Source organism: Polypterus senegalus, chromosome 3 (genome assembly GCF_016835505.1).
Source record: "Polypterus senegalus isolate Bchr_013 chromosome 3, ASM1683550v1, whole genome shotgun sequence".
Lineage (NCBI taxonomy): Eukaryota > Metazoa > Chordata > Cladistia > Polypteriformes > Polypteridae > Polypterus > Polypterus senegalus.
The window spans coordinates 213,390,572-213,415,677 of NC_053156.1; the positions used below are offsets into that span (position 1 = coordinate 213,390,572).

At 38.3% G+C, this 25,106-nt stretch overlaps 1 protein-coding gene across 1 annotated transcript in view; it reads right to left on the reverse strand.

Moving 5' to 3' along the window:
* clvs2 (clavesin 2) overlaps positions 1-24,718 on the reverse strand; it is a 155,347-nt gene extending 130,629 nt beyond the window's left edge. Inside the window, exon 1 of the mRNA XM_039748408.1 lies at positions 23,261-24,718. Coding sequence (XP_039604342.1) covers positions 23,261-23,649 — 389 coding nt within the window. The 5' untranslated portion in view covers positions 23,650-24,718. The remainder of the gene's footprint in view (positions 1-23,260) is intronic.
* Positions 24,719-25,106: the final 388 nt, after the last annotated feature.

Here is a 25,106-nt window from a genome sequence, read left to right on the forward strand (position 1 = left end):
TGTATTGCCAGTGGTTCAATGGCAATTAAGCTGGGTTAGTATACCATGCACAAATTTCGAATGCTTTTTCTGCATCCAAAGATAAGTGTCGGCCCCTAGTTTGGTTGAAACTGTAGTGATTATCAGAAATAAAGCATCCAGTAATTCTGATAATGACAGAGGTTTATCGAGCTCCTCCACACTAATAGCGTCAATTTGTGGTATCTGTAATTTATCCAGAAATGCGACATGGTGGCACAGTTATCAGCATTACAGTATGACAAGCTTTAAAATTCCATCCATCCATTATCCAACCCGCTATATCCCAACTACAGGCTTTAAAAGTTTTTTGCTATAATTGTTTTTCAAAGCTCAGGTTAAGAAGTCAGCTGAGAAATAGTGACTAGCAGTATGGTTTCATGCCAAGAAAGAACACCACAGATGCAATGTTTGCTCTGAGGGTGTTGATGGAGAAGTATAGAGAAGGCCAGAAGGAGTTGCATTCCGTCTTTGTGGACCTTGAGGAAGCATATGACAGGGTGCCTCGAGAGGAGTTGTGATATTGTATGAGGAAGTCAGGAGTGGCAGAGAAGTATGTAAGAGTTGTACAGGATATGTACGAGGGAAGTTGTGACCGTGGTGAGGTCTGCGGTAGGAGTGATGGATGTATTCTAGGTGGAGGTGGGATTACATCAAGGATCGGCTCGGAGCCCTTTCTTATTTGCAATGGTGATGGGCAGGTTGACAGACAAGATTAGACAGGAGTCCTCATGGACTATGATGTTTGCTGATGACATTATGATCTGCAGCAATAGTAGGGAGCAGGTTGAGGAGACCCTGGAGAGGTGGAGATGTGCTCTAGAGAGGAGAGGAATGAAGGTCAGTAGGAACAAAACAGAAAACATGTGTGTGAAAGAGAGAGAGGTCAGTGGAATGGTGAGGATGCAAGAAGTAGATTTGGCGAAGGTGGATGAATTTAAATACTTGGGATCAACAGTACAGAGTAATGGGGATTGTGGAAGAGAGGAGAAAAATAGAGTGCAGGTAGGGTGGAATGGGTGGAGAAAAGTGTCATTAGTGATTTGTGACAGACGGATATCAGCAAGAGTAAAAGGGAAGGTCTACAGGACGGTAGTGAGACCAGCTATGTTATATGGGTTGGAGACAGTGGCACTGACCAGAAAGCAGGAGACAGAGCTGGAGGTAGCAGAGTTAAAGATGCTAAGATTTGCATTGAGTGTGACAAGGATGGATAGGATTAGAAATGAGTACATTAGAGGGTCAGCTCAAGTTGGACGGTTGGGAGACTAAGGCAGAGAGGCGTTGGTTTGGACATGTGCAGAGGAGAGATGCTAAGTATGTTGGGAGAAGAATGCCAAGGATAGAACTGCCAGGCAAGAGGAGAAGAGGAAGGCCTAAGAGAAGGTTTATGGATATGGTGAGGACATGCAGGTGATGGGTGTAACAGAACAGGATACAGAAGACAGAAAGATATGGAAGAAGATGATCTGCTGTGGCGACCCCTAACGGGAGCAGCCGAAAGAAGAAGTTTTTTCAAAGCTCAGAGGTGGTTTTCTGTGGGTTTTAAAAATACAGAAAATCCAAAACTACCATTGGTTTCTTTCAGTAATGGGTTTTGAACTAGATTCAATTTTGTTAAATTAAGCTTTGCTAATTCCACTACACCATTTTGATTTTTAATATATTTGTCAATTTTGTTGAACTGTTAATATGACATGACAACCTATCATCAGTGTGACCAGTGTGGTCAATGCCATGCACAACACGTATCCAAGGTTGTGAACACATACTAAAGTGGGTAAGGCATAGTGGGTAAGGCCCTGGACTTTTTAGCTCTTTCTAAACTACATTTTGATTAACCTTTTACTTTTAACAGTCAATCCCTTTGCCTGCTTAGTTCTACTCTCATTATTATTTTGGATTTATGGTCAATCTGAGTTCAAATATCACTCCCAGTCACTGATTGTATGAAGTTTGAACACTCTTCCTTTGCCTAAATGGATTTTCTTCCAAGTTCTCTATTTTCTCCTTTCAAAGACATGTGCAGAAGGATGAGTGTTAGAGTATATTTGAGTGAAGCCCGTAATGGTATGGTGCTGTCTCCAGGGTTTGTTCCTGACTTGCTCCTGTTGCTGTTAGGACAGGCAATAGTCTGCTTGGATTAAGCAGATTTGACAATGTTAGGTTATAATCAAAGAAAGGCTAAAGAGAAATGTTTAATAAACATCAGTCTGCATGACTGTACAGTAGAAGAGAAATATCATCTGAAACAAATCCATAATAATATTTCAAGCAAGCAACTAGTGAAGCAGACATAAGCCAACAGACAACACAAATTTCACAGACACCCAAAAAGCATTTATTATGGTTTCACATTAAAACATAATACTGAACTGAAAGTCAGTGGTGTTTGGATAACTTAAGGAAAGGAAAGTGAGCTTGTTAATGGACAGAAAACAAAGAGGTATATAAGTGGTGAATGCTAATAATGGGTGAGGTCATCAGGAGAATCCTTCCAGGACCTGCCCTAAGACCATTACCCTTTCTATTTATTTTTTCTATTATCCTATTGATCATGATTTAGTTAACAAACCTGTGAAATTTGCTGAAATTGTCAGAATTGAAAAGATAGGAAATGTCAAGGAGGCAGCAACAACAATTTAAAAAGACCTGAAAGCATCTTAAAAATTGTGCAGAAACACCAACAAATGCAGGTTTATTGTGGACACATGCAAATTGTTACAGAATATGCAAGGAAAAGCAAAGTTAAGTATAATACAAAAAGGGTGATGCAAATCTAAGGAAAACAAATTCTTGAAGGGACTTAGTACAGTAATTTACATTTAAATAACATTGTAATTATCTAGGTAATTTGCAGAAACAATTTAAAACAAAATGCCAGCTTAAATAAGAGGTTGTATTGTAAAAATAAATATAAATCTAAAGCTGTCTAGTTCAGATTTTGTAATGTGCCAATGAGACGATATCATTTTGTAGTACTGTGGGCAGTTTGGTTCATCAGGCTAAAGGTGACAGAGCAACTCTAGACATTAAAGAGAGAAGAACAAACTAAACTAAACTAATAATCAGGTAATATTCTAATATTCCAAGGGAATTAAACTTAGTCTTAAATAGTGATGAGTGAAACAGGGAAGTTTCAGTTTGCATACAGTTTTGTGGAACTGACAATAAAATTCTTTTCATTCGGAACTTTTACAATTGCAACATTTAAAACTCACTACAGAGATTGTTTTGGAGGATTTAAGGGTTTTTTGACAGGTAGAAAAGAAGGAATACTGCTCCCTAAAGCCTTGTTCACACTTCTGTGTATACCTGTGTTCTTTAGTGTAGCTGCATAATCCATGTGATCTGTTACACGCATGTTAAATTATGCTGCAAATTTTCCACCTGTCAACACTCTAAAATATGCCATGGTGCACATTGTTGTGTTTTCTTCACAAGAAAATCTCCCTACAGAAGAAAAAGTACCCACCATTTAGCAACCACCCTTTCATGTCTTTGATGCTTACAAGATATAACTTCAAGTTTATTTTCTGTTTCTGATACATCTTTAGGATTGTGATACACAAAATGTTCATCATAAACTGGCAAAGCAGGAAGAGTACCAGTGGGGAGATACCCATCTGGCATCTCAACAAATAGTGATAGGAATTTTTTTTTATATTCTAGACTAGCAAAATACCCGCACTTCGCAGCGGAGAAGTAGTGTGTTAAAGAAGCAATGAAAAAGAAAAAGAAACATTTTGAAAATAACGTAACATGATTGCCAATGTAATTGTTTTGTCACTGTTGTGAGTGATGAGTGTTGTTGTCATATATATATATATATATATATATATATATATATATATATATATATATACATATATATATATTTATTTATTTACACACACACACACATAAACATATATATATATATATACATATCTATACATATACACATATATACACATATATATCTACATATATACACATACATATGCATACACACATACATACATACACATATATACACACAAATACATATATATACATATACATACATATCTACATATATACACACACAGCTATTTCGTATCAGTGCAATACGCTGCTTGTTAAAACGGATAACTCCCGCTCTTACGTGCAAGTCTGCGTGGATATTATGAACTATCGTATTTGTTCAAGTTCTATTTAAATTTTAAATAGAAGGAATTTTTATTTAGTCGACAGAAATATCTTTGGTAGGAATGGTAAAAACAGACAGGAATATTATTCTTGAATAAATCAACTCAAACCTTAAACAACTTATAATATTTTGCTCTCCATAAAAATATATCCTGTCTAAATTATACAAGTTAGAAATAAAGTAAACGTTAAAAGAACAAACATTCAAATTTCTTTACTCTTATGTAATTTTATATAAAAAATAAACTTAGATTTTAAATATCCCAAAAGATTTTGCTCTCCATAAAAATATATCCTGTCAAAATTATACAAATTCAAATATGAACATGCTGCATAACAAAACCTGGAAATATAAATAAAATGTGTTCCTTTCAGCAATAACAAATCAAATCATTCAGTTGTCTTTGCTCATATGTCATTTTAGAGCTGGACGCCTGGCATCTTTTTTTGGCAACAGGTTCGTTTATGTTTGGTGTGAGGTTCTGTGTTGTGGAGATTCTCAGGATGGATTGCAGGTGCTCATCAGTGAGGCGACTCCTGTGTGCTGTTTTGTTAGTCTTTATCACTGAGAAGAGCTTCTCACACAGATATGTGCTACCAAACATGCACAAGGTTCGAGCCGCATGTAGACGGACTTTTTGTTCTTCAAAGTCACCAAAGCGCCGTGCAAACTCAGTGCGCTCAGTTTATCAGCAAAGTGCGTATTTGGGAACACCGTAGTGATGACTTGGTTTAACATTACTTGGCAACAGGGTTGCACTGGTGCATTTGTGTCTCCCATAAAAGCAGCTTCACTTGAAATCACTTTGTGATTGTGCATGGGTAAAAACGTCCGCTGAAGTGTCAGATTCTTATTTAATTCTTCTGCTTTCTGTATCTTCTGCATTGCATTCAGGTTACCCTGATGTTTTGTCTCATAGTGCCGACTTAGATTAAATTCTGTAATTACAGCCACATTAGCTCCACAAATGAGACACACGGGTTCAGTAAACATATACTCAGCCTCCCATCGGTTTTTAAAGGCTCTATTTTCAGAATCAACTTTTCTCTTCAGCATCGTGTGAGCTAGCTTCGCAATAACTTGCAGCATCATAAGCTAGACTTGATTAACGTGGTAAGTGTTCGGCAAGGCAGCTGAAGCGTTGCATTGCATTATGGGATCTGTAGTTTATTGTGTTACCAGCGCTTCATATACCCGGGCCAATAATAATAATACAGTATATAAAATGATCTCGGGCGGATATAATTACACACGGGCGGATGTGGCCCGCCCTTGAGTTTGACACATATGGACTAAATAGAACTTGAAAAGATATATTTTTTCAAATGTGATCGCAATTCAGATAGAGTTGACGCACTACAGCCTGCATGCCTCAATAAGTCATCCTCCCTCGCTCTTACTTTTTTACCGTTCATCTAATGAATACACTGAGTATGGCTTTACCAAAACAATCATTGATGGCGAATAAAGTATCCATTATTCGAGTATGTAGATCGGGATATATATATACATATATATATACCCGCGTCGAGCGGAGAAGTAGTGTGTTAAAAAGCTAGAAAAGAAAAGGGAACATTTTAAAAATAAGCGTAACATGACTGTCAATATACAGTATTTGTTTTGTGAGTGTTACTGAGTGTTGCTGTCATCAAGGATTTGATTATCATTATTTCTTTCAATCAGGTTCGTATTTGTAGGATGTGTTGTGTTCAAGTTACATTCCGTGTTTGTCAATCGTTGTAAAGATGACAGGTTTCTTTCATCGATTCGTTTCTTACTGCATCAATAAACAGCTCGTCTTCTTCTTTATCTGAGACCTGACACACTGCATGCACGGTTTTTTTACACTGTCTTCCTTTAGCGGGACATTGACTTTTTCCACCGTGTGCTTTGTTTCCGCAGTAGCTGGATTTATGAATATGCTTGTATCAGACGCTTCATATTTTTGCTGCCTTTTCAATTGTGTAATTCGGTTTTGTTCAGCGCTATTTGGAACTGTTGCTTTTTATCTGTGCACTGCGTCAGTTCACGTGAGCCACTCGGTGTACATGCATCGAAGGTTCCCAGCTGTGCTGGTGCCATCTCGTGCTATGTCCATGGCTGTATTTAATGTTACCTTAGTCCTTTCTCTCGCAGTTTCCCTGAGTTTGTGTCAAACACCACCCTGACCATCTCATCTTCCTCTCCATAAGCACAGTCCTTCACCCGTGAATATTTAGTGGGAGTTTGCTATTGGATTGCCGCTGACGGACGGCCTTATATGGGCAGGCACTAAATTACAAACGCCAGCGGAAGCCTGTCTATGAACTTAATTTAAAGTGTAGGTTTACATCGTGCTTTGTTTCCGAAGTAGCAGAACTCATGAATATGGTTGTATATGTCACTTTCGCTTCGCTTCTTATTGTTTAGCTGCCTTCTCAATTATATAATGCATGTTTTCTTCAGCGCTTTTTGGGCCTCTTCCTGGTTTTCTATGTACTGCGTGATTACGTGGGAGGCGTGATGATGTCACACGAAACTCCGCCCCCACGGCGTTCAAGATCATCTCCATTACAGTAAATGGAGAAAAACAGCTTCCAGTTATGACCATTACGCGTAGAATTTCGAAATGAAACCTGCCCAACTTTTGTAAGGAAGCTGTAAGGAATTAACCTGCCAAATTTCAGCCTTCTACCTACACGGGAAGTTTGAGAATTAGTGATGAGTGGAGTGAGTGAGTGAGTGAGTGAGTGAGTGAGTGAGTGAGGGCTTTGCCTTTTATTAGTATAGATCTTTATTTAAACACTAAATGAGAGGTAGATTCATGAGGAATTAATGCATGTAAATGCTTCCAGACAGAACTAAATATCTTTCTTATTGTATCACAAATTTCACTAAAAGCAAAACACGATTTGTGAGGCACGATTTGTGAAGCAAATCATAGAGATTCACTAGTCTGAAACAAAGACTGGCAAGTGGAGACATAATTCATTTGTTCAAAATACTCATAGGCATGGATTGTACAAGAACTAGATAGTACAACCACATAACTTCTATCGTAAGTCTATTCCAGTTAAGCTTAGTACTAATTTCAAAATCTTCCATCTTACATTTAAAGCCTTAAAAGGCTTTGGCTAGACTTACCTATCTGAATTCATGATAACAAACAAACTGGAGTATGCATTAAGATGTCTAGTGCTGGTCTACTAAAGGTTCCAAGAATTAATAAAACAACAGGAAGTTCATCTTTTACCTGCAGGAACCCAAAGCTGTTGAGTGATCTTCATGCTTGAATAAGAGTTGCCGTTTTTGTCTGAGCCTTTAAATACAGGCTCTTTACTTTAGTTGACTAGCTATTCTTATTGTATATCTGTTAGTTAGTCAGTTTTACAAAAAATTACAAAAATTATGAACTGTTACTCACCTTTCTTTGTTCTCTTTCCCTTCCTAACATTCTGCTGTAGCACTAAGTGTTATACATACAAATTGTTTTCCTGCTAAAGGGAAAATGACCAGAGATACTGGAAACCTTTGAGTCCAAGGATGAAAGACAGAAAGACACTTTTTTAGATTGCCCCCAAACAATTATTAGTGTAGAACGCCCACAAGTGGGTGGGCAGCCAGTTGGCCAAGGTTTTACAAAAACTTATAACCGATCATGGACCCCCTGAGTTTATTGTCTCCAAGGATGTTCCTGACTAGCATTTTTGTTTTTCTTTCCTCTTTTGTCATCTGGCCATATTATTATATATTATTAATAGATATGTATTGGATCTGTCTATGTTAATCATTTCTTTATTTTTCACTGTTTAACTAAATTAGCATTTTTGTTTGTATTTTGTAAAACTTGTAATTTGTTCTTTACAAGTCACCTTGCTACAGCCTTCTGATCCTGTGCTCCCTGATTAATTGAATTGAACTGAGAAATCTAATTCAATACAATTCTTTAAGTGTTAACAGTGAATAAAAATCACAGGCTTGAGAACACCTGTATAAACTAGGGGGAAATGCATTTAAGGTGGAAATCAGAAGACATTATTTCTTATAATGGATTTTCTAATTTGCACCAATCTACTAAGCAAATACTGTATGTTAAAACATAAATCCTATCTTTTAAGAAGTATCTAAACAAGGTATTGGGAAACGTGTCTATTAGCTATTCAAAGGACCTGGAAGAAGTTAATAGTCGGCTTTCATTTTTAAAAAAATACATTACGTTCTTGCAGATTAGCAGTCTGCTCAGTTTTGAAATATGCATGAAATAATTCCTACCATGTCATGACAGCAGCCTCTCTTACAGATCTACAGACATAAGCAGATTTGGCAGTTTAAATGATTGCGGGTCCCCATTGTTGGAGATGAAAGTGAGCATGTTCTTGAAATAACAATTACAAATTGACTTTTATCTTTCAAAAGAATGTTTGTTCTGAAGGTTTCTTTCACATTGTGAGGGATTATTTCAAAAGAAGCAAAAAGCCAAACATTTAAGGAAGATAATCCATTTCTCTATGATGCACAAACATTAATTCTTTCGGATAGCAAAATAAATCCATGTTGGGATTTCTGGCGTGAGACTGTAATGGATCAGTCCAGAATTAAGCTTGCCATGCAGATAACGTCATGACAAGTCCATTGATTAGGTTGGAGTGGAAATCGTAAGCCACTGAAATACCTATGGGCTGAGTATCTCAACCGCTCTTACAAAGTGAATACATTTGATTATTTTGAATGTTAGGTAGCATTCAGTCACTCTCTTAAAGAAGTTGTAAAACAAGGATATTTTAAATAGCACCTATACAAATGAATGTGAGGAACTGGAGGTTCAGAGAATTTTTCAGAATCATGTACAAAAATATCAGGAAATTCATGACTACATCTAACAGCTCACAAATGCAGTACATAATATACCTCTGATTTCTTTGCTGCAGTTTGATCATTGGGCTCCATTGTAGTTCCTGCCTTCTAGTGAATAAGACACAGGTAGCTGAATCATCTCAGCCACTTGTTTGCATGAGCACCTATGTTTAGCGTGATTGGAGGCTGTATTGGTGTGGAATGAAAAAGTGACAGAGGCCAGCACTTAGGATACATATTGTTCAAATACTACAAATCAAGGCTGCAGCTTTGTTTTTTAACCTGAACTATACGTGTGCTCAGTGTGGATTTTCATGCACGCTATGTATATTTTGTACTAAACTTTACTTTTCAAAAGGGTGTGATAATAGGATCTGGATACTCCTTTTTTAATTAGGCTTTTAAAATAATGGATGACTTTTTAGAGACATTTATGGTGTGGTGTCACTGCCATGCACAGTTGGTTTACTGTGTAGCACTTAAGATTTTTGTAGTAAAGCAGACTTTTCTTTATTTTAATTTACAAGAAGCCATTACATGGTCTGATAACATCCACAGAAATGTGTATAGTTAGAATGTTTTATATCTGTTGCAAATACAAATACTATGAACTTTGAATAAACTGCAATTAAAGTTTGACCTTTAAATAAGCCATCAAGAGGTTCAGCTTGTACTTTTAATCTTGGAGTAGCAGTGTGGCACAGTGATTAGTGCTGTGCATCCAAGGTTTGAATGCCTCTCCCAATCGTTATCCATGTAGATTTTGCATGTTCCCCCAGTGACTGCATGGGTTTTCCTTCCTTCCTTCCCATATCACTAAAGACATGTAAGTTCATAAATATGAGTTGAGGTAGTTGCTCAAAGCAGCCAAACCATTTTAATTACTGATTATTTCTGTCAAATTGTAAGGTCGCTACTTTGCTCATTACTTCCTGGAGAAACCAATCACGCTACTGAATAATTTACTTTTTTATTCCTCTCAAAAACACTTGCAAATATGCACCAATTGGAAAGTTCAAAGATGAGGCCCATACATCCCTTCAGAATAATAATTAGGTGGAAATAATCAATAGCAGTGAACATGAGTTCAACACTTAAACAAGTAAACTATATGACTTGCATTAGCACTATGCCATTTCAACTACGTGAACTGACTAGCAGAGGCCTATAGTTCACAAAAAAAATTCTTAATAAAACAAGTAAATCTTAATTATCACAAACAAATTTGACCTAACTATTTGAACACGAGTAAACATGGAGTCAGTAAGTAGTAAAAGTATTGCTAGTGTGGCACCCAGCCTATGAGAACACATAGGATGGGACCCAGCTACCTTCACTGTTCATTGTATACAACAATCAAGATTGGGTAATCAAAATAAAGCATTTACATTTTGTTATTAACTAACTTACACTCACTATTACGATAAAGACTTGTACACAGACTCATCCTCCCATTTCATGGGAATGTTAAAGAATCGTGACATAAAATTCATAAGCATGTTGGGATAAGTGATGGGGCAAACCCTGTTGAATTCAATGAAAATGCAGTTATATTTGGGAATTTTGGCAAACTCCCTGAAATGCATTAATATTAATGGAGATGGAGATACTGGTCTATTGTTGATTGGAATATAATGGTGAATTGTCTTTTAAGTGTAACTGAGGGCTAGGGAAATGTCCGCCAAACTCTGCTGGACAGATTATTGTAGCAGAAAATGGGGGCAGCAGTGCTAACGACAGCACCATAGTGCCTTCCTGAGATAAAAATAACAGAATTAAATATCTAAACAGAAAACTTTTTTGCAGATATTGGTAGACAAGAAACATGAATTCACAAAGACTTGCCCCCATAGATTATACATCAGGTACTCACTCCTCTCAAAACCGGAAAATACAGTTGGTTTGTTTGCTTTCTTCCATGATGCTTTTGCTCATTTACTACCATTGTGCTACACTAAAGCAAATGGACTGTTCACTCTTTCCTGCCTGCATCAACTGCAAAGCACTGTGGGTAATAATTTTAAAGGCTCACGTGTTACACACAGCTTGCAGACAAGTCCATACTTTAAGACATGAACACACTAGCATTATTTCCAGTTTCCTTCTGAATATATATTTTATGTTTAAAATGTATTAGCAAGTTTTCCACTAATTTTTAGACCACTACTAGGATCAGCGTTATGTGTATTAAAGCCAAACAGAAGAAAAAAAAAATTTAGGGACACAATGAAGAAAAAAACAGGTTCAAGCTGGCATTGGCTGCTTCAGCTCTGTGCTGTCATGATAACCTCAGAAAGCATCATGGGTCTCTTAGAAAAATAATTTAGTCTAAGCTAGCGAAAATGGCATACTCACTGAAAAAACACATTGGTAAATTTCTTCAATCATTACTAGTAGTGTTGAGCAAACCCTGGAAGTTCATTTTGACATGACTTTGGCGCAGTCATTGAAATATGATATAATTTCATGGAACCTCATGAAATGCATTGAAGTCAAGGGGGAAGGAAGAAATTAACTATTTTTCAGTAGCTTATATTGGTGAAATTATCTTTTAAGAGTCCCTGAGGGCTAGGTAAGCATCTGCCAGCTATGCTGTACTGGTTATTGTGTCCAAAAATGTGATCTGAACAAGGAGGCGACCACTATGCCTCAAACAACAAAAGACACAAATGGAAGAACAACAGCAAACAAAATGCAACAAATGGCCACAAACTACAAATAAGTAAAAAAAAATAATATATATTGCTGTTGGTATAAAGGAGTCCCAGTAGTATTTCTTGACACACTGCTGCTGAATGATTTGTTGTCTGAAAGTCCTCAGTGTTAGTGTGTTACAGACAGGATGTGCAGCATTGTTCATAATGGCATTCAGTTTTGTTTTAATTCTTTCCTTTGCTGCTACCTCCAGGATATACAGAGTGTGCCCCAAAACTGACGCTCTTCTTTTAATTAGCTTGTTAATTTGGTGGGCCTCTACTGAAGTGATGCCCAGCACAAAACAGAGTAGAGAATTATACTGGCCATCACAGTGTTGTAGAAGATAAGAAGTATGTCACTACCAACATTAAAAGAACATAATCTACTAAGAAAAAAAGAACTTGTTCTGCCCTATTTCCATGGTTTTGCTGATGTTTACTTGCAGACAACTCTTTCTGCACCAAGAAACAAAGTTTTCTACCTGACTACTATACTCTGTCTCATCCCCCTTATCAATACACTCCATAAGTGCAGAATCATCTGAGAATTTATTGTATTATATAGTATTGTATTGATCTATAACAGAAGAAGGTCAGGACATTCTCGGCACTGGATCACATATTTTTCCAGGACTTAAAGATTGACACACTGTTTTAATTTCTCCCTTTATCTTCTCTAATGGGAACTTTTCACACCTAAAATATTCTTACCATTCACTTCTTTCATCTCGGCTGGCGTTTTACCCTCCATTTCCTCCTGTATATATAACCACCTTTTTCATTAACACATCTGATGAGGGCTACACTGACATAATGTTGAGTCTCGTAACTTCTTTTCTTTTCAGCATAGGAATAACTTTTACCTTTTTCTATAACAAATACACACTGATGCATCCTTTCACAAACTGTAATTTAATGTTGACTTTATATTTTAAAATGTTTACAGTTTAAAATATACTGCTCAAAAAAATTAAAGGAACACTTTTTAATCAGAGTATAGCATCAAGTCAATGAAACTTCTGGGATATTAATCTGGTCAGTTTAAGTAGCAGAGGAGGTTGTTAATCAGTTTCAGCTGCTTTGGTGTTAATGAAATTAACAACAGGTGCACTAGAGGGGCAACAATGAGATGACCCTCAAAACAGGAACGGTTTAACAGGTGGAGGCCACTGACATTTTTCCCTCCTCATCTTTTCTGACTGTTTCTTCACTAGTTTTGCATTTGGCTATGGTTGGTGTCACTACTAATAGCATAAGGCAATACCTGGACCCTACAGAGGTTGCACAGGTAGTCCAACTTCTCCAGGATGGCACATCAATACGTGCCATTGCTAGAAGGTTTACTCTGTCTCCAAGCACAGTCTGAAGGGCATGGAGGAGATTCCAGGAGACAGGCAGTTACTCTAGGAGAGCTGGACAGGGCTGTAGAAGGTCTTTAATCCATCAGCAGGAAAGGTATCTGCTCCTTTGGGCAAGGAGGAACAGCATGAGCACTGCCAGAGCCCTACAAAATGACCTCCAGTAGGCCACTGGTATAAATGTCTCTGACCATACAATTAGAAACAGACTTCATGAGGGTGGCCTGAGGGCCCAACATACTCTAGTGTGCCCTGTGCTCACTGCCCGGCACCATGGAGCTCGATTGGCATTTGCCATAGAATACCAGAATTGCCAAGTCCACCACTGGTGCCCTGTGCTTTTCACAGATAAGAGCAGGTTCACCTTGAGCACATGTGACAGACAGGAAAGGGTCTGGAGAAGCCATGGAGAACATTATGCTGACTGTAACATCATTCAGCATGACCGGTTTGTTGGTGGGTCAGTGATAATCTGGGGAGGCATATCCATGGAGGGATGCACAGACCTCTACAGGCTAGACAACGGCACCTTGACTGCCATTAGGTATCATGATGAAATCCTTGGACCCATTGTCAGACCCTATGCTAGTGCAGTGGGTCCTAGGTTTCTCCTGGTGCACAACAATGCCCGGCCTCATGTGGCGAGAGTATGCAGGCAGTTCCATGAGGATGAAGAAATTGATACCATTGACTGGCCCCCACGCCCGCCTGACCTATATCCAATAGAACACCTATGGGACATTATGTTTTGGTCCATCCGACACAGCCAGGTTGCACTTCAGACTGTCCAGGAACTCAGTGATGCTCTGGTCCAGATCTGGGAGGAGATCCCCCAGGACAGCATTTGTCATCTCGTTAGGAACATGACACCCCCCACACACACAACATTGTCAGGCATGCATATAAGCACGCAGGAACCATACAAACTACTGAGTAAGATTTTGAATTTCTGCAATGAAATTTTGGCAAAATGGACTAGCCTGCTGCATCATTTTTTCACTTTGATTTTCGAAGTGTGTTTGAATTAAGCCCTCTGTAGGTTTGTAATTTTCATTTCCATCAAATGATGTGGCATCTTTTTGTTCCTAACACATTACCCAGTCCATATCAGTAGAGACAGCCAACAGGATTTTTTCCCCACTGATGTGTTTTCAAAGTGTTCCTTTTAATTTTTTGAGCAGTTTATATAAAAGGCATTAATTAATGTATAGATATGAGCCTATATACTGTAGCTCCATTACACTGAATGCAGACTATCTGAAAAAATATTACTTACCTTTCCTGGCTCATTGCAAAATGTCAAAGCAAACTGGAATGAGATTCCGTTTCCACATTAGTTACAACATGCAATAGTGGTCATATGTTTGGAAGCACCCAGAAATGTTTAAGCTTTTGATAGAAATTGATACTTGTTTTTATCAAGGTACCGTTAAACAAAAATGTAGCCAAGACATTAATGATAGTGCAAATGGCTATTATTGTTTAAACTTATTGACTTATAATTTATAATTCACATATGACTGCAAAGCCCCTTTATCTACAGCCACTACTCTTCTGTCCTAAAGGGGAATTATTTTACCTCATCCGCAAATAATCATGTTTAAATAATAATTCAATAAAGCAAGCAAATGTATCTTTTCTTGGGATGCAAAAGCATTCTTAAAATCGAATTCTCGGTTCAGAAGTGAACTAAAAAAAGACAGCTTTCTCAGGAAACATTTTGTTTTCTGAAATAAAGGTGGTTCCATGCGACAGACTGTCAAGAAATTGAAGATTTCATGCAAAGGTAGCCACTACTCTCTTGATAGAAGGCAAATGAAATTTAATCAGAATAGAAAAAGAACCTAAAGGCTCAGATGCACAACTGCTCAAGAAGATAAGGACATCAAAGTCTGCAGTTTGAGAAACAAATGCCTTACAGGTTCTCAGTTGGTTGCTTCTTTAAATACATGCCAAATAACAGAGTCATCTGCAAGAGAGAAAAAACAACTCTGGGACGTTAGCCTTTGAGGCACAGTTTCAGAGTTAAAACCATATCTGAAACTGACAAATAAAAAAAAGGTTAAAATGTGTAAAAGAATACAGACATTAGATAGTGGATGACTGGAATAGAATATTATGACAAGTACCCTGTATCCACAAACCAGCAACAGCAAGCACATAATATCCATCCTGTTTCACCTTCACTGGCTCCCTTTGTCTTACTAGATTGAATTTAGTACTAGGGTGTTGGACCATGTTAGCCATTATGAATGTAATGACAAGTCAAGCAAAATGACACCTTTTATTGGTTAACTAAAAAGATTACAATACGCAAGCTTTTGAGGCAACTCAGGCCCCTTCTTCAGGCAAGATGTAATATAGAAACATGAGTTCCCTGCATTTATATACACACTAGGACAAGTAACAACATAAGAAGAAGATGTCACTGTCCATGCGTGCCAGTTTCTTCCACCGGGTTCTCAATTCCATTAAAATTCTATTATTAACCTACAAAGCTTTAAATGGCCTTGCACCAGACTACATCATTATGCTCCTGTTCGCTCACTAAGGTCCTCGGATTTTGGCAGTCTTGTTGTGCCCCACACTAACCTGTACTCTGTGGGTGACAGGGCCTTTAGCTGTATAGCACCCAGACTTTGGAATCACCTCCTTAAATTAATTAGATCAGCTGACTCATTTAATTCTGTTCAGGAAGGCTTTGAACTTAACCTGATAATCTGCCCCTTCTTTCAGTTTGCCTATCTGTGCAGATGCTTGGGATAATTAGTGTATGTGTATTATATCACAAATGATGTTATTTGTTCAGGCTTTTCTTGTAGAATTGAATTTATCATTTTACTCTGGTTTATTGCCTTTTATTCTATTTAATGCTTTGTACATTCTGTATTTATCTGTTTTAGTGTTCTATGCAGAAAATATTTGTATTCAATGTTGCATAGACCCCGCTGGTCTTGTTGAGACTCTGTGAAGTAACTGGAGCATGGAAAAGGTGCTATATAAATAAAATGTATTATTATTATTATCATTATCATTACCTATCCTCTTGTGCAGCTTTACTTCTTAGCCTTTCCCTTCTTTTTCTTTCCTGGTTACATTCAGTTTTTCAGACTGTAATAGATACCTTTGCATGAAATCTTCAGCTTCTTAGCAATCCGCCACATAGAAAACCATCATTTCACAGAACAGTGAAAGGTTGACTTTTTTTTAAAGAAAACTGTTTTGTTTTTTTAGTCTTTAAACACGGAACCCATTTGACCAGTTGCACTTTAGTAATGCCAGTACATTGCAACCCATGGAAAAACAACTGGCTTGCTTTATATGAGCAGAATAACATGTTTTGGCTGTTCTAACACAATTACAAAGGTTTCTCTAATAACCAATTAGCATTTAAAAAATGATTATTTTAGAATTAAATAAAAGTGCTCACCATTAGGAAACTGAAGGAATAACTGCTGAAAATGTGACTTTGTAGTCATATGTCACTAATAAAAAAACAGTAATTTCAAGCAGTAATAGCCAGCAACATCAATACTGTCTTGGCTACATTTTTAAATCAGTTTAATGGTACCTTGATAAAAAAAAAATCACGTTCTATCAAAAACATGAACATTTATGGGTAATCCCAAACTTTTGGCCACTAGTGTGTATATTATATATTTTGCCAGTACAAGTGAGGTATGCCTTTTAAATTTATATACCTCCATATACTGTATATCCGCCTTAACAAAAGAATAAACACTTGTGTGTCTGTCTGTGTGTCCGTCTAGTTGCTATGTCTCTGTCATTCCAAAAGATGGGGCATAACAAACATTTTTACTAATAAAATCACATTTGTTTTTCCAAAAGATGTCACATCACAAACAATAACACTGCGTTTACAAATCCCGTACCAAATGGCATATAACAGAGACATGTGCATTGCATGGTGCACTGCAAAGGTTAATGCCAAAGTCTATGTAAATTACTTAGATTTCAACCCATCTTAGATGGACAGCACAGCTATTTGGGCAATACAATGTTGGGTGTCAAGTGTCTAGCATCTGGTTTCCATGCCTAGGCAAAGTAACATTCAACATTAACAAGAACAGCAGGAATGTTCGATGAATAAAGGCAAGTGGCCGGCATAAGATAAAAAAACATGTGGTGTAGGTCCATGCATCATAATGTCTGGTGTCCACAACAAGGCTGGAATGTCCGACAAAGGAAGGCAACAAGAAGCACAAATAAAAAGGGATGTAAGGCATAATTTTATAAATGCATGACTTAGTATTGTACCATTAAAAACGGGTGTTTTCACTATGGTAGTGTGTATGCTGTATACTGTATATCTAATATATAAAGCAGAGTCGATGTATGTGTGTATGTATGTTTGTTTGTCCCCCATATAAATCTGCACCGGGCGTCTGCTCACCACCAAACTGGGCATGGGGCTCCTTTGTGACCAGGAGAAGGTCATAGGGTATGTTTGGCCCGAAACAATGTTCATGGTGAACTGCAGGGCACCTTTTCACCAACACCAGGTTCGGCACACGTCTCCGAGCTTAAGATGGCCGCACGTTGCAACAGAAGTTCACCGCGGCACCATCTAGCAGCAGCTTTGGTCTCTGTGCGTCGCTCTCTACCCATGTTTCTTTAAATTGCTAAGAGATGGCGGAAGTGTCTAAGTATGAGAAGGCCGACCATAGACATAGAATTACTAAACGCCGCATGACCGGCACCATTGTACGTCAACGTCGCCACCACATTGCGAGTGGCACTGCTGTGGAGTGAAGTAATGGATAAAGATGCCTCACGCATGTGCTGCTTGGGATTGTACAAACCTCTGTACGCTCCAAACCAGATCCCGGGGGATTACATTTCATAGGTGAGGCTGAACAATTGTTTTGGTTATATTTCGACATTAGAAAATCCCATTTTATAATTTTAGCACTCAAGGTCACCTTACAATAAAATTAAACAACATTTGTAAATTATCTATACGTGAGGTGACACAGGCATTAACCAATACTTCAGTACTGTGTTGCGTAAGAACAGGACAAAGTCTAGAAATGTTTTGGAGATGGAAGAAGGCAGTCTGAAAAATGTCACTTACTGTATATGGGAGGAATTATTTAATAATTATAATAATAATAATTATTATTATTAGCATTATTTAATAATTGCCATTATTCGTGTATAAATGGATATAAATAATTACATTTAAACGATTCACCAAAATCTGTTGTATGTAAACAATACTGTTTTAAAAGTTATTGTTTTTTCATCAGAAAACCCAGTTTCCACGTCCACCTGTATTAGTTTAAATGGCACTTTTGCCACTCGCAATAGGGTGGACACGCTGACATATCGTGTCGACTGGGCAACACAGTGAATGCAGCGTCTATCTATATATGTCTATGATTTGTTCGCTTTCCGACGTAGTGTAAATAAGGTAATTTCATCTCACTGTGGTGCATATTCCATAAGTAATACCATGTAACACAATATAATATACCCATGACACCAAAAAAAAAGATGTACATTTTCACGGTCCACTTCAGATGTAACAGAAAAGTCTATTTCAAGGCCGTCTCAAATGCCACAGCAGACAAAATCCAAAGTGGAGGAACTTACCATAAAATGTGAATCAGAAAACTCTTTGTTCTATTTCTATGTATTTCTATGTATACTGTATATATATATATATATATATATATATATATATATATATATATATATATATATATATATATATATATATACACACACACACATACAGAAAGGCTGAAGTAAGGCCAACAGTACCCCAAGAGGGAGCCCTGACACTTACAGCATCACCCCTATCCACAGCTCCATGCATTAACCCTGTGCAGTGTTTCTTTTTTTGCCACGTTTTAAATAGGCTTTCACTGAATTGGTGCCCCAGCAATTTGCCCCTGTGTCCCTCAGATTTGTCTCAGTATATAGTTGTGTACTATATGTACAGGGTGGTCCAGATCTAATTATGCACATCCAGATTGATTTATGTGGGGACAATTCCAGTTCTGCACGAAGACGATTCTTCATGTCGTCAGTTCGCACACTTCTCGATGGTCCGGGATTTTTTGGGTGATTTTTCTATATAATAAACTTAATAAGTTATAGCGTAATGAAAATTGCATAATTAGATCTGGACCACCCTATACAGTATATGTATATACTCATGCTAACATGCTCTTGTAGCGAATACACATAATATGCAGCTAAGCTATTGATGTTCAAGACAGGAATACAAAATCGTTCATGACAGCATAGCCTAACAGGCTGATCACTTCCAGATTACACCATTTAAACAACAGAAAATTTGGAAAAACTTTGACCCACTGAAATAATTATTGACATCTGATTTGTAATGACCACTGCAACTAGAGGAAGGAACATGGTGAGCTTTTAAAGCTTATATGAAAGGTTTTAATGTTGAATTTGGTTTTTTTTGAGAAATGTCTGCTATTTCACAATGAGAGCAGCAACAAGGCATGGAATTAAAGAACGGGTTTAATTAACAACGAGAATCAGAGCCTAATTAAGCAACTGGTTGGAGTTTTAGGCCCTGACTTAGTTGGTCTTCTGCTGGCTAACTCACTTCACATTTCATTTCTGTTTGGGTGCCATTTAAGGAAAGAAATTAAGAAATTCAGGGAAACAAATCTTAAAAAACAAGTCAATTAAAATGAATTCAAAAGAAGTTAATTAGTAACAAAAACAGTGAACTAGTTAAGAAAAGGGTTGGAATGAAAACCTGCAGCCACTGCTTGTGGACCCCTGGTCTAGAGGGTGTTTGTGGGCCTTTAGTGGACTGGCACGCTCCACAGAATTACACTGCAAAAAATGGTTTTATATCATGACATTAAATCTTGTTTTCCTTATTGTAAGATTTATTGACTCATAAAATGTACATTTACAATTATTTAGCTAGAAATATTGTCAAGTAAATTGTGCTTACCTCATTGGCACATTGTTTTTTTTTTTTTTTTTGCTAAATAAAACCAAAATATTCCCATTTAAAGGTTTTTGTCTAGTTTTTGCATATGCATTTTTGCAATGTTGTTCCTACCTTGCACCAAATGCTGCTGGGATAGACTTCATTCTCTTTTGTCATTTTGTCCTGGTGTTTACTTCATTCAGTGCTATTTGTAATTATTAGGATACAATTAGGGGAGAAATGCAAATTAGTAAAAACTGAGAAAAGAGAGTTAATATTTCTAAATTTTCTCTGAATGCAAATCTCACTACTACTGCTCATTTCTAAATGTAGAATAAGGGAAGAAGGGACCAGCTAATTAAACAAAGAGATCAATTAGAGATAAAATGACTCACTGATTTTGAAAGAGGCTGGAACAAATGCCTGTAGCTATAGGGGTCCCTAAGGGTTGGGACTACAAACCAGTGTGTTATGGTGAATGCTGTATTGGTTCTAAAGAAGCGTGAAGATGGCTATCTGTGTCAAACCACCCCCACCCTGCTTAACGGATGGTTGTCCCAGCTTGACAGTGATCAGACCGCCATCCCAGAGATGCAGGGAAGGTTAAAGTTTTTGGAGTTTTGTGGACCCATCTAGATGACGTAAAATTTATAAGAACAGTGTTTTAGTTGATAAGAATGTAATATAAAGTAGAAAACAATTCAGGGTAGGCATAACTGAAAAGTAGTTTATTAAAGAGTAGGAATTGGTGGGTGAGCAATTGCTTCCAGTGATGGACTGACACCCCATACAGGGCTGGTTTCCAGCTTTTTACTTTATGTTGCCAAGGTAAGCCTGATAATCCCACCAACTGGAATAAACAGCTTCAATAATGGATGACAACCAGAATGGTCACTAATTTAAAATGTGTTTTCAGAAAATTAATGAATGCATATTATTTCTGTAATAACAAACTGGGAGCTCCTCAAATGCATATTATAGTACAAAATTGGCTTAAATTTTTAATTCCAACATCTCTGTCTATCTGGACAACCAAGGCTATAATATTTATTTGAAACAGATTGATCTGTTTTCGACTTCAGTATTTAAATTGTATTTTTGCAATACATTTATTCATTTTAGGCTCATGCTAGTGTTTTCATTTGCTTGAATGTGCTCTTTTCTTATTTATTTGGGTGTGGATATTTAGTAAATGTGAATAGGACTTGATAAACCAGTCCTCTTTATGATAGAATGGTATTTCTCCAATCCTTACTGCATATATAAACCATTAAAAGAGCAACTTTTTAACAACAAACTCACAAGTGAAAATCAGGTAAATAAAAAACTAAATGCACCTGTGTAAAAAATAACCTTCCATTTGCTAAACATTCTTTTCCACAGTTGTGCTGCAAGCAGCTGGAGCCCATATCTGCAGCATGTGGCATAAGGCAGGAAGCTGCTGTGGGAAGGATGCCGGTCTAATCCAAACACACGTCTGCAGCGGAGAGATTAAATGATCCTAACAGGCACATCTTCAATATGTGACCAAGAGGAAGACCTACTGCAAACAGTATACCCACTGGCCTGGCAAATAAATTCAGATTCTTGGATTTGTGAGGTGACAGCTAGTGCACTACCACACTGCATTCGAACAAATATGTTTGCCTGAAAAAGAAAACACCGTAGGTTGGATAATTTTTAGTTTTCTGGATCTATGATGCTTACTTAAAGAAAGCCTAGCATAAAATAAGAACTGGATTCTAATTAAGAACTTAGTTGGAACAAAAACAAACAGATACTGCTGCTGGATTATGTGAATTTCCCCTTGGGATTAATAAAGTATCTATCTATCTATCTATCTATCTATCTATCTATCTATCTATCTATCTATCTATCTATCTATCTATCTATCTATCTATCTATCTATCTATCTAAATACAGTAGACATCTCTGGAAAACAGCTTAGAGACAATGAGAACAGATAATGATAATTGCATTTATATAGCAATTGTCTAGCTTACTCAAAGTACTATACATAGGCAGTGGGGAGCTACATCAACCACCACAAATGTGTTGCATTACAACAGTAGCCATTTTGTGCCAGTATACTCACCACACATTAGCTATTGGGTGGTGAAGGGGTGAGAGAGATACAGTAGTTAGCCAGTAAGGAACAGGTGATAATGAGAGGTGCCAGAATGACCGTTCTGTGGTGGGCAGTTAAGCAAAACATCAGGAAACACCTTACTCTTTTCCAGAAGGTGCCCACAGAGAGTCAGAACCTCAGTTTTATCCTTCATCAGAAGGATGGTGCCAATTTTAACAGCACATTGTCCCCTTCACTACACTGGGGGCATTGCCATCTGCACACAGACCACAGGGTAAGTGCATATCCCCCATGGCCTCACCAATGCCTCTCTCGGCAGCAACCCAAGCCTTCCTGGTTGGTTCCCTATCCAAGTACTGACAGGGCCCAAACATGCATAGCTTCAGGTGGATCACCTGTTCTGAAGTGCAGGTGATGTGACTGCTTGGTGTAAGAAAAAAAAAGATAAATCTTCTGTGCATCAACACAGTGGTATCATGATCATCCCAAAGACATTGATAACCTTTGGTCACCTGTCGAGTGTGAACATGTGCATGAGAGTGCCCTGTAATGGACTACAGTCTCGCCCAGGTTTGGTTTCCAGCCTTGTGGTGAATGATGCAGAGATAAGCCCCGGCCCCCCAGCGACCTTGAACTGGATTAAGGAGATGTTTTCCAAAGAATGGGTGATCCCCAGCTGGCTGGACTCTAATTATTGCTTAAAAGACATACAATTCTCGCTAACAGTTACCTGTGTTCCTCCTTGCTTTTACATCCGTGTATCTAAAAAACGGCCTTTATAAACATTCCTTTAAACTTTTCCTAACTGCACTCTAAACAACATCGATGCACTCCTTCGAAACATATGTGCTCAGAAAGTATTATTTGGTGGCTCTAAGTAAAGAAAATACGATGAGTAGTAAAGTTTCCAAAGAACATTGAAATGAAACGATAAATGACGACCTAGGCGATTCCCACTTGTTTCTTTCTCCGTCTCCCTACTACTCGAGAACCTGGTGTGGTCCTGAAAGGACAGCGCCTCGTGTGACGCCTATATTGGATCTGGATTGAATGAGGTATCACTTATTATCAATCTACTTCCTGCCTGCCTTACATCCCTCTAAGCCCATTTCACCATGAGTATCATGAACAAAAATGAAATTGGCCAGCTACCTGCTTTGGTCCCAGTTGGCAGCAAAGAGCACAAGGATCCTCCTGCCGTAGTGGTCCAGGTTAGAGAGCACCCCTGGGAAGCCGTCTTTCAGCGCCTGCTTGATGCCCGGGTCGGTGGCTTTGAGGTTTTTAAACATATCCAGGTTTTGTTGTCGGTACTCGAAGTACTGAGCTAGCAACCTAAATGCCTCGAAATGGTTAAACTTCCTCGCTCGGAGGAATCGCAGGATAAAAGCGTCGTCTGTCCTCAGAAAGCCAATGTCCGGACGGGTGATGATCATGTCCCTCACCTCCTGGATGTCCTGATGTAAAGTATCGGGGTTCTCCTTCAGCTCCACCTTGGCTTTCTCCAGGGTTTCGGGGGACAAACCTGCTTGCAAGTGAGTCATTGTCTATGTCACCGAGAGAACACCTTGTCCAGCAACCTTGAATAAAATCCAAGCAGACGAGCAGATCAGGTGCCTTCAGGTTTGTTGAGCATTCGGTAGCTCCCAAGTCTGAGCGATGCTCGTTTCTGGACAGTGGTCCTCCACAAGCTAGACTTCTTAAAAAAATCCTTTCCGAGTCAGCGTCCACTGGACTGGCTGTAGTAAAAGGGCGTGTGATGTGCAGAGCGCAGATTTATTTTCTACGAAAAACCTTTGTTTATCGGTTTTATATTAAAATCCACTCGGCCGATTGTAGCCTAGCTGCAACGCAATCACACAGGCTTTATCATCCCTTTACATGCACAGTTCCAAGCCCCCCCCCCCCCCTGAAGACCTATAGACTGGATTCGCCAAAAGAAGCATTACACTCTTCTGCCGTGGAGCGGCCAGGCAATGCGGCACCATGCAGCAGCAACCTCAGTCATCGCAGTCTTGAAGAAAATCCATCGCGTTTCAGGGCGCCGCCGCTCTCGATAACTGGCGCACACTATCACCCCCTACTTCGGCTGCCTTTTGTTTTAAAACCAGCTATCTTTCCTGACTTCTTGGCCCGATGGCTGCGTTTGCTGATGCCTGGCGGGTTCCGCTACTCCGTCCGCTGTCATTGCTGAAAGTGACTAAAAATCATCGCTCCGGCGGCGCGATCAGTCAGTCAGGCAGGCGGCTCCATCCTGCAGGAGGGGAGGCATCTCGTCTCATCTCCTCAGACTGCCAGAGCACCTGCTCTCCGACCACTAGCAGAGGCAAGGCTCGCTTACCAGCAAATCACCAGTTATGAGCCGAGACAAGCACAATACGGCTTAAAGAATGTACGAAAGAAATAAAGCAGCGCGCTCTGCTTTTGCTATTTAATGCCTGCGGTGAATATAGCATACGTTCAATACAGAATTCCAGTTTTTATCGGTTTCAAATTGGTTACCACTACAATTGCACATTTTCAAAATGAATCCCTCATTTATTTTAAGAAGCGCTGCCATCTTTTTAACGGGCCTCTGTGGTAAATTTGTTTTTAATACCTCCACTTGTTCTTTTGCGTAATTGCGTCTGCGATGGGAATGTTGCAGCTTCCTAGTGACACTTGGAACAATTAGCGTATTACAAATCAATGTTAGCCATATACTTTATATAGTATATTATCAGATCTTCAACAAACTATGATAGTCATAAAAAAGATAATTTCCTTAATAGAAGAAACCTTTTTAAAAAGTCTTACTAGCCTGTAAAGTAATTCTGTTTTGTCAGTCTTTAGCTATAGGACATCTTCGCTTCCCTAGACGAAATGATGTAATTCATTGTTAAGTTATGTTTTATTCTGCATTATGCTGAATGCCAAAAGGACCTATGTGATTTCAGTCTGTATACATTCCAAGGTTCTGTTCTGCTCTCTCAATCCATATACAACCTGTCCGTTGAATTGG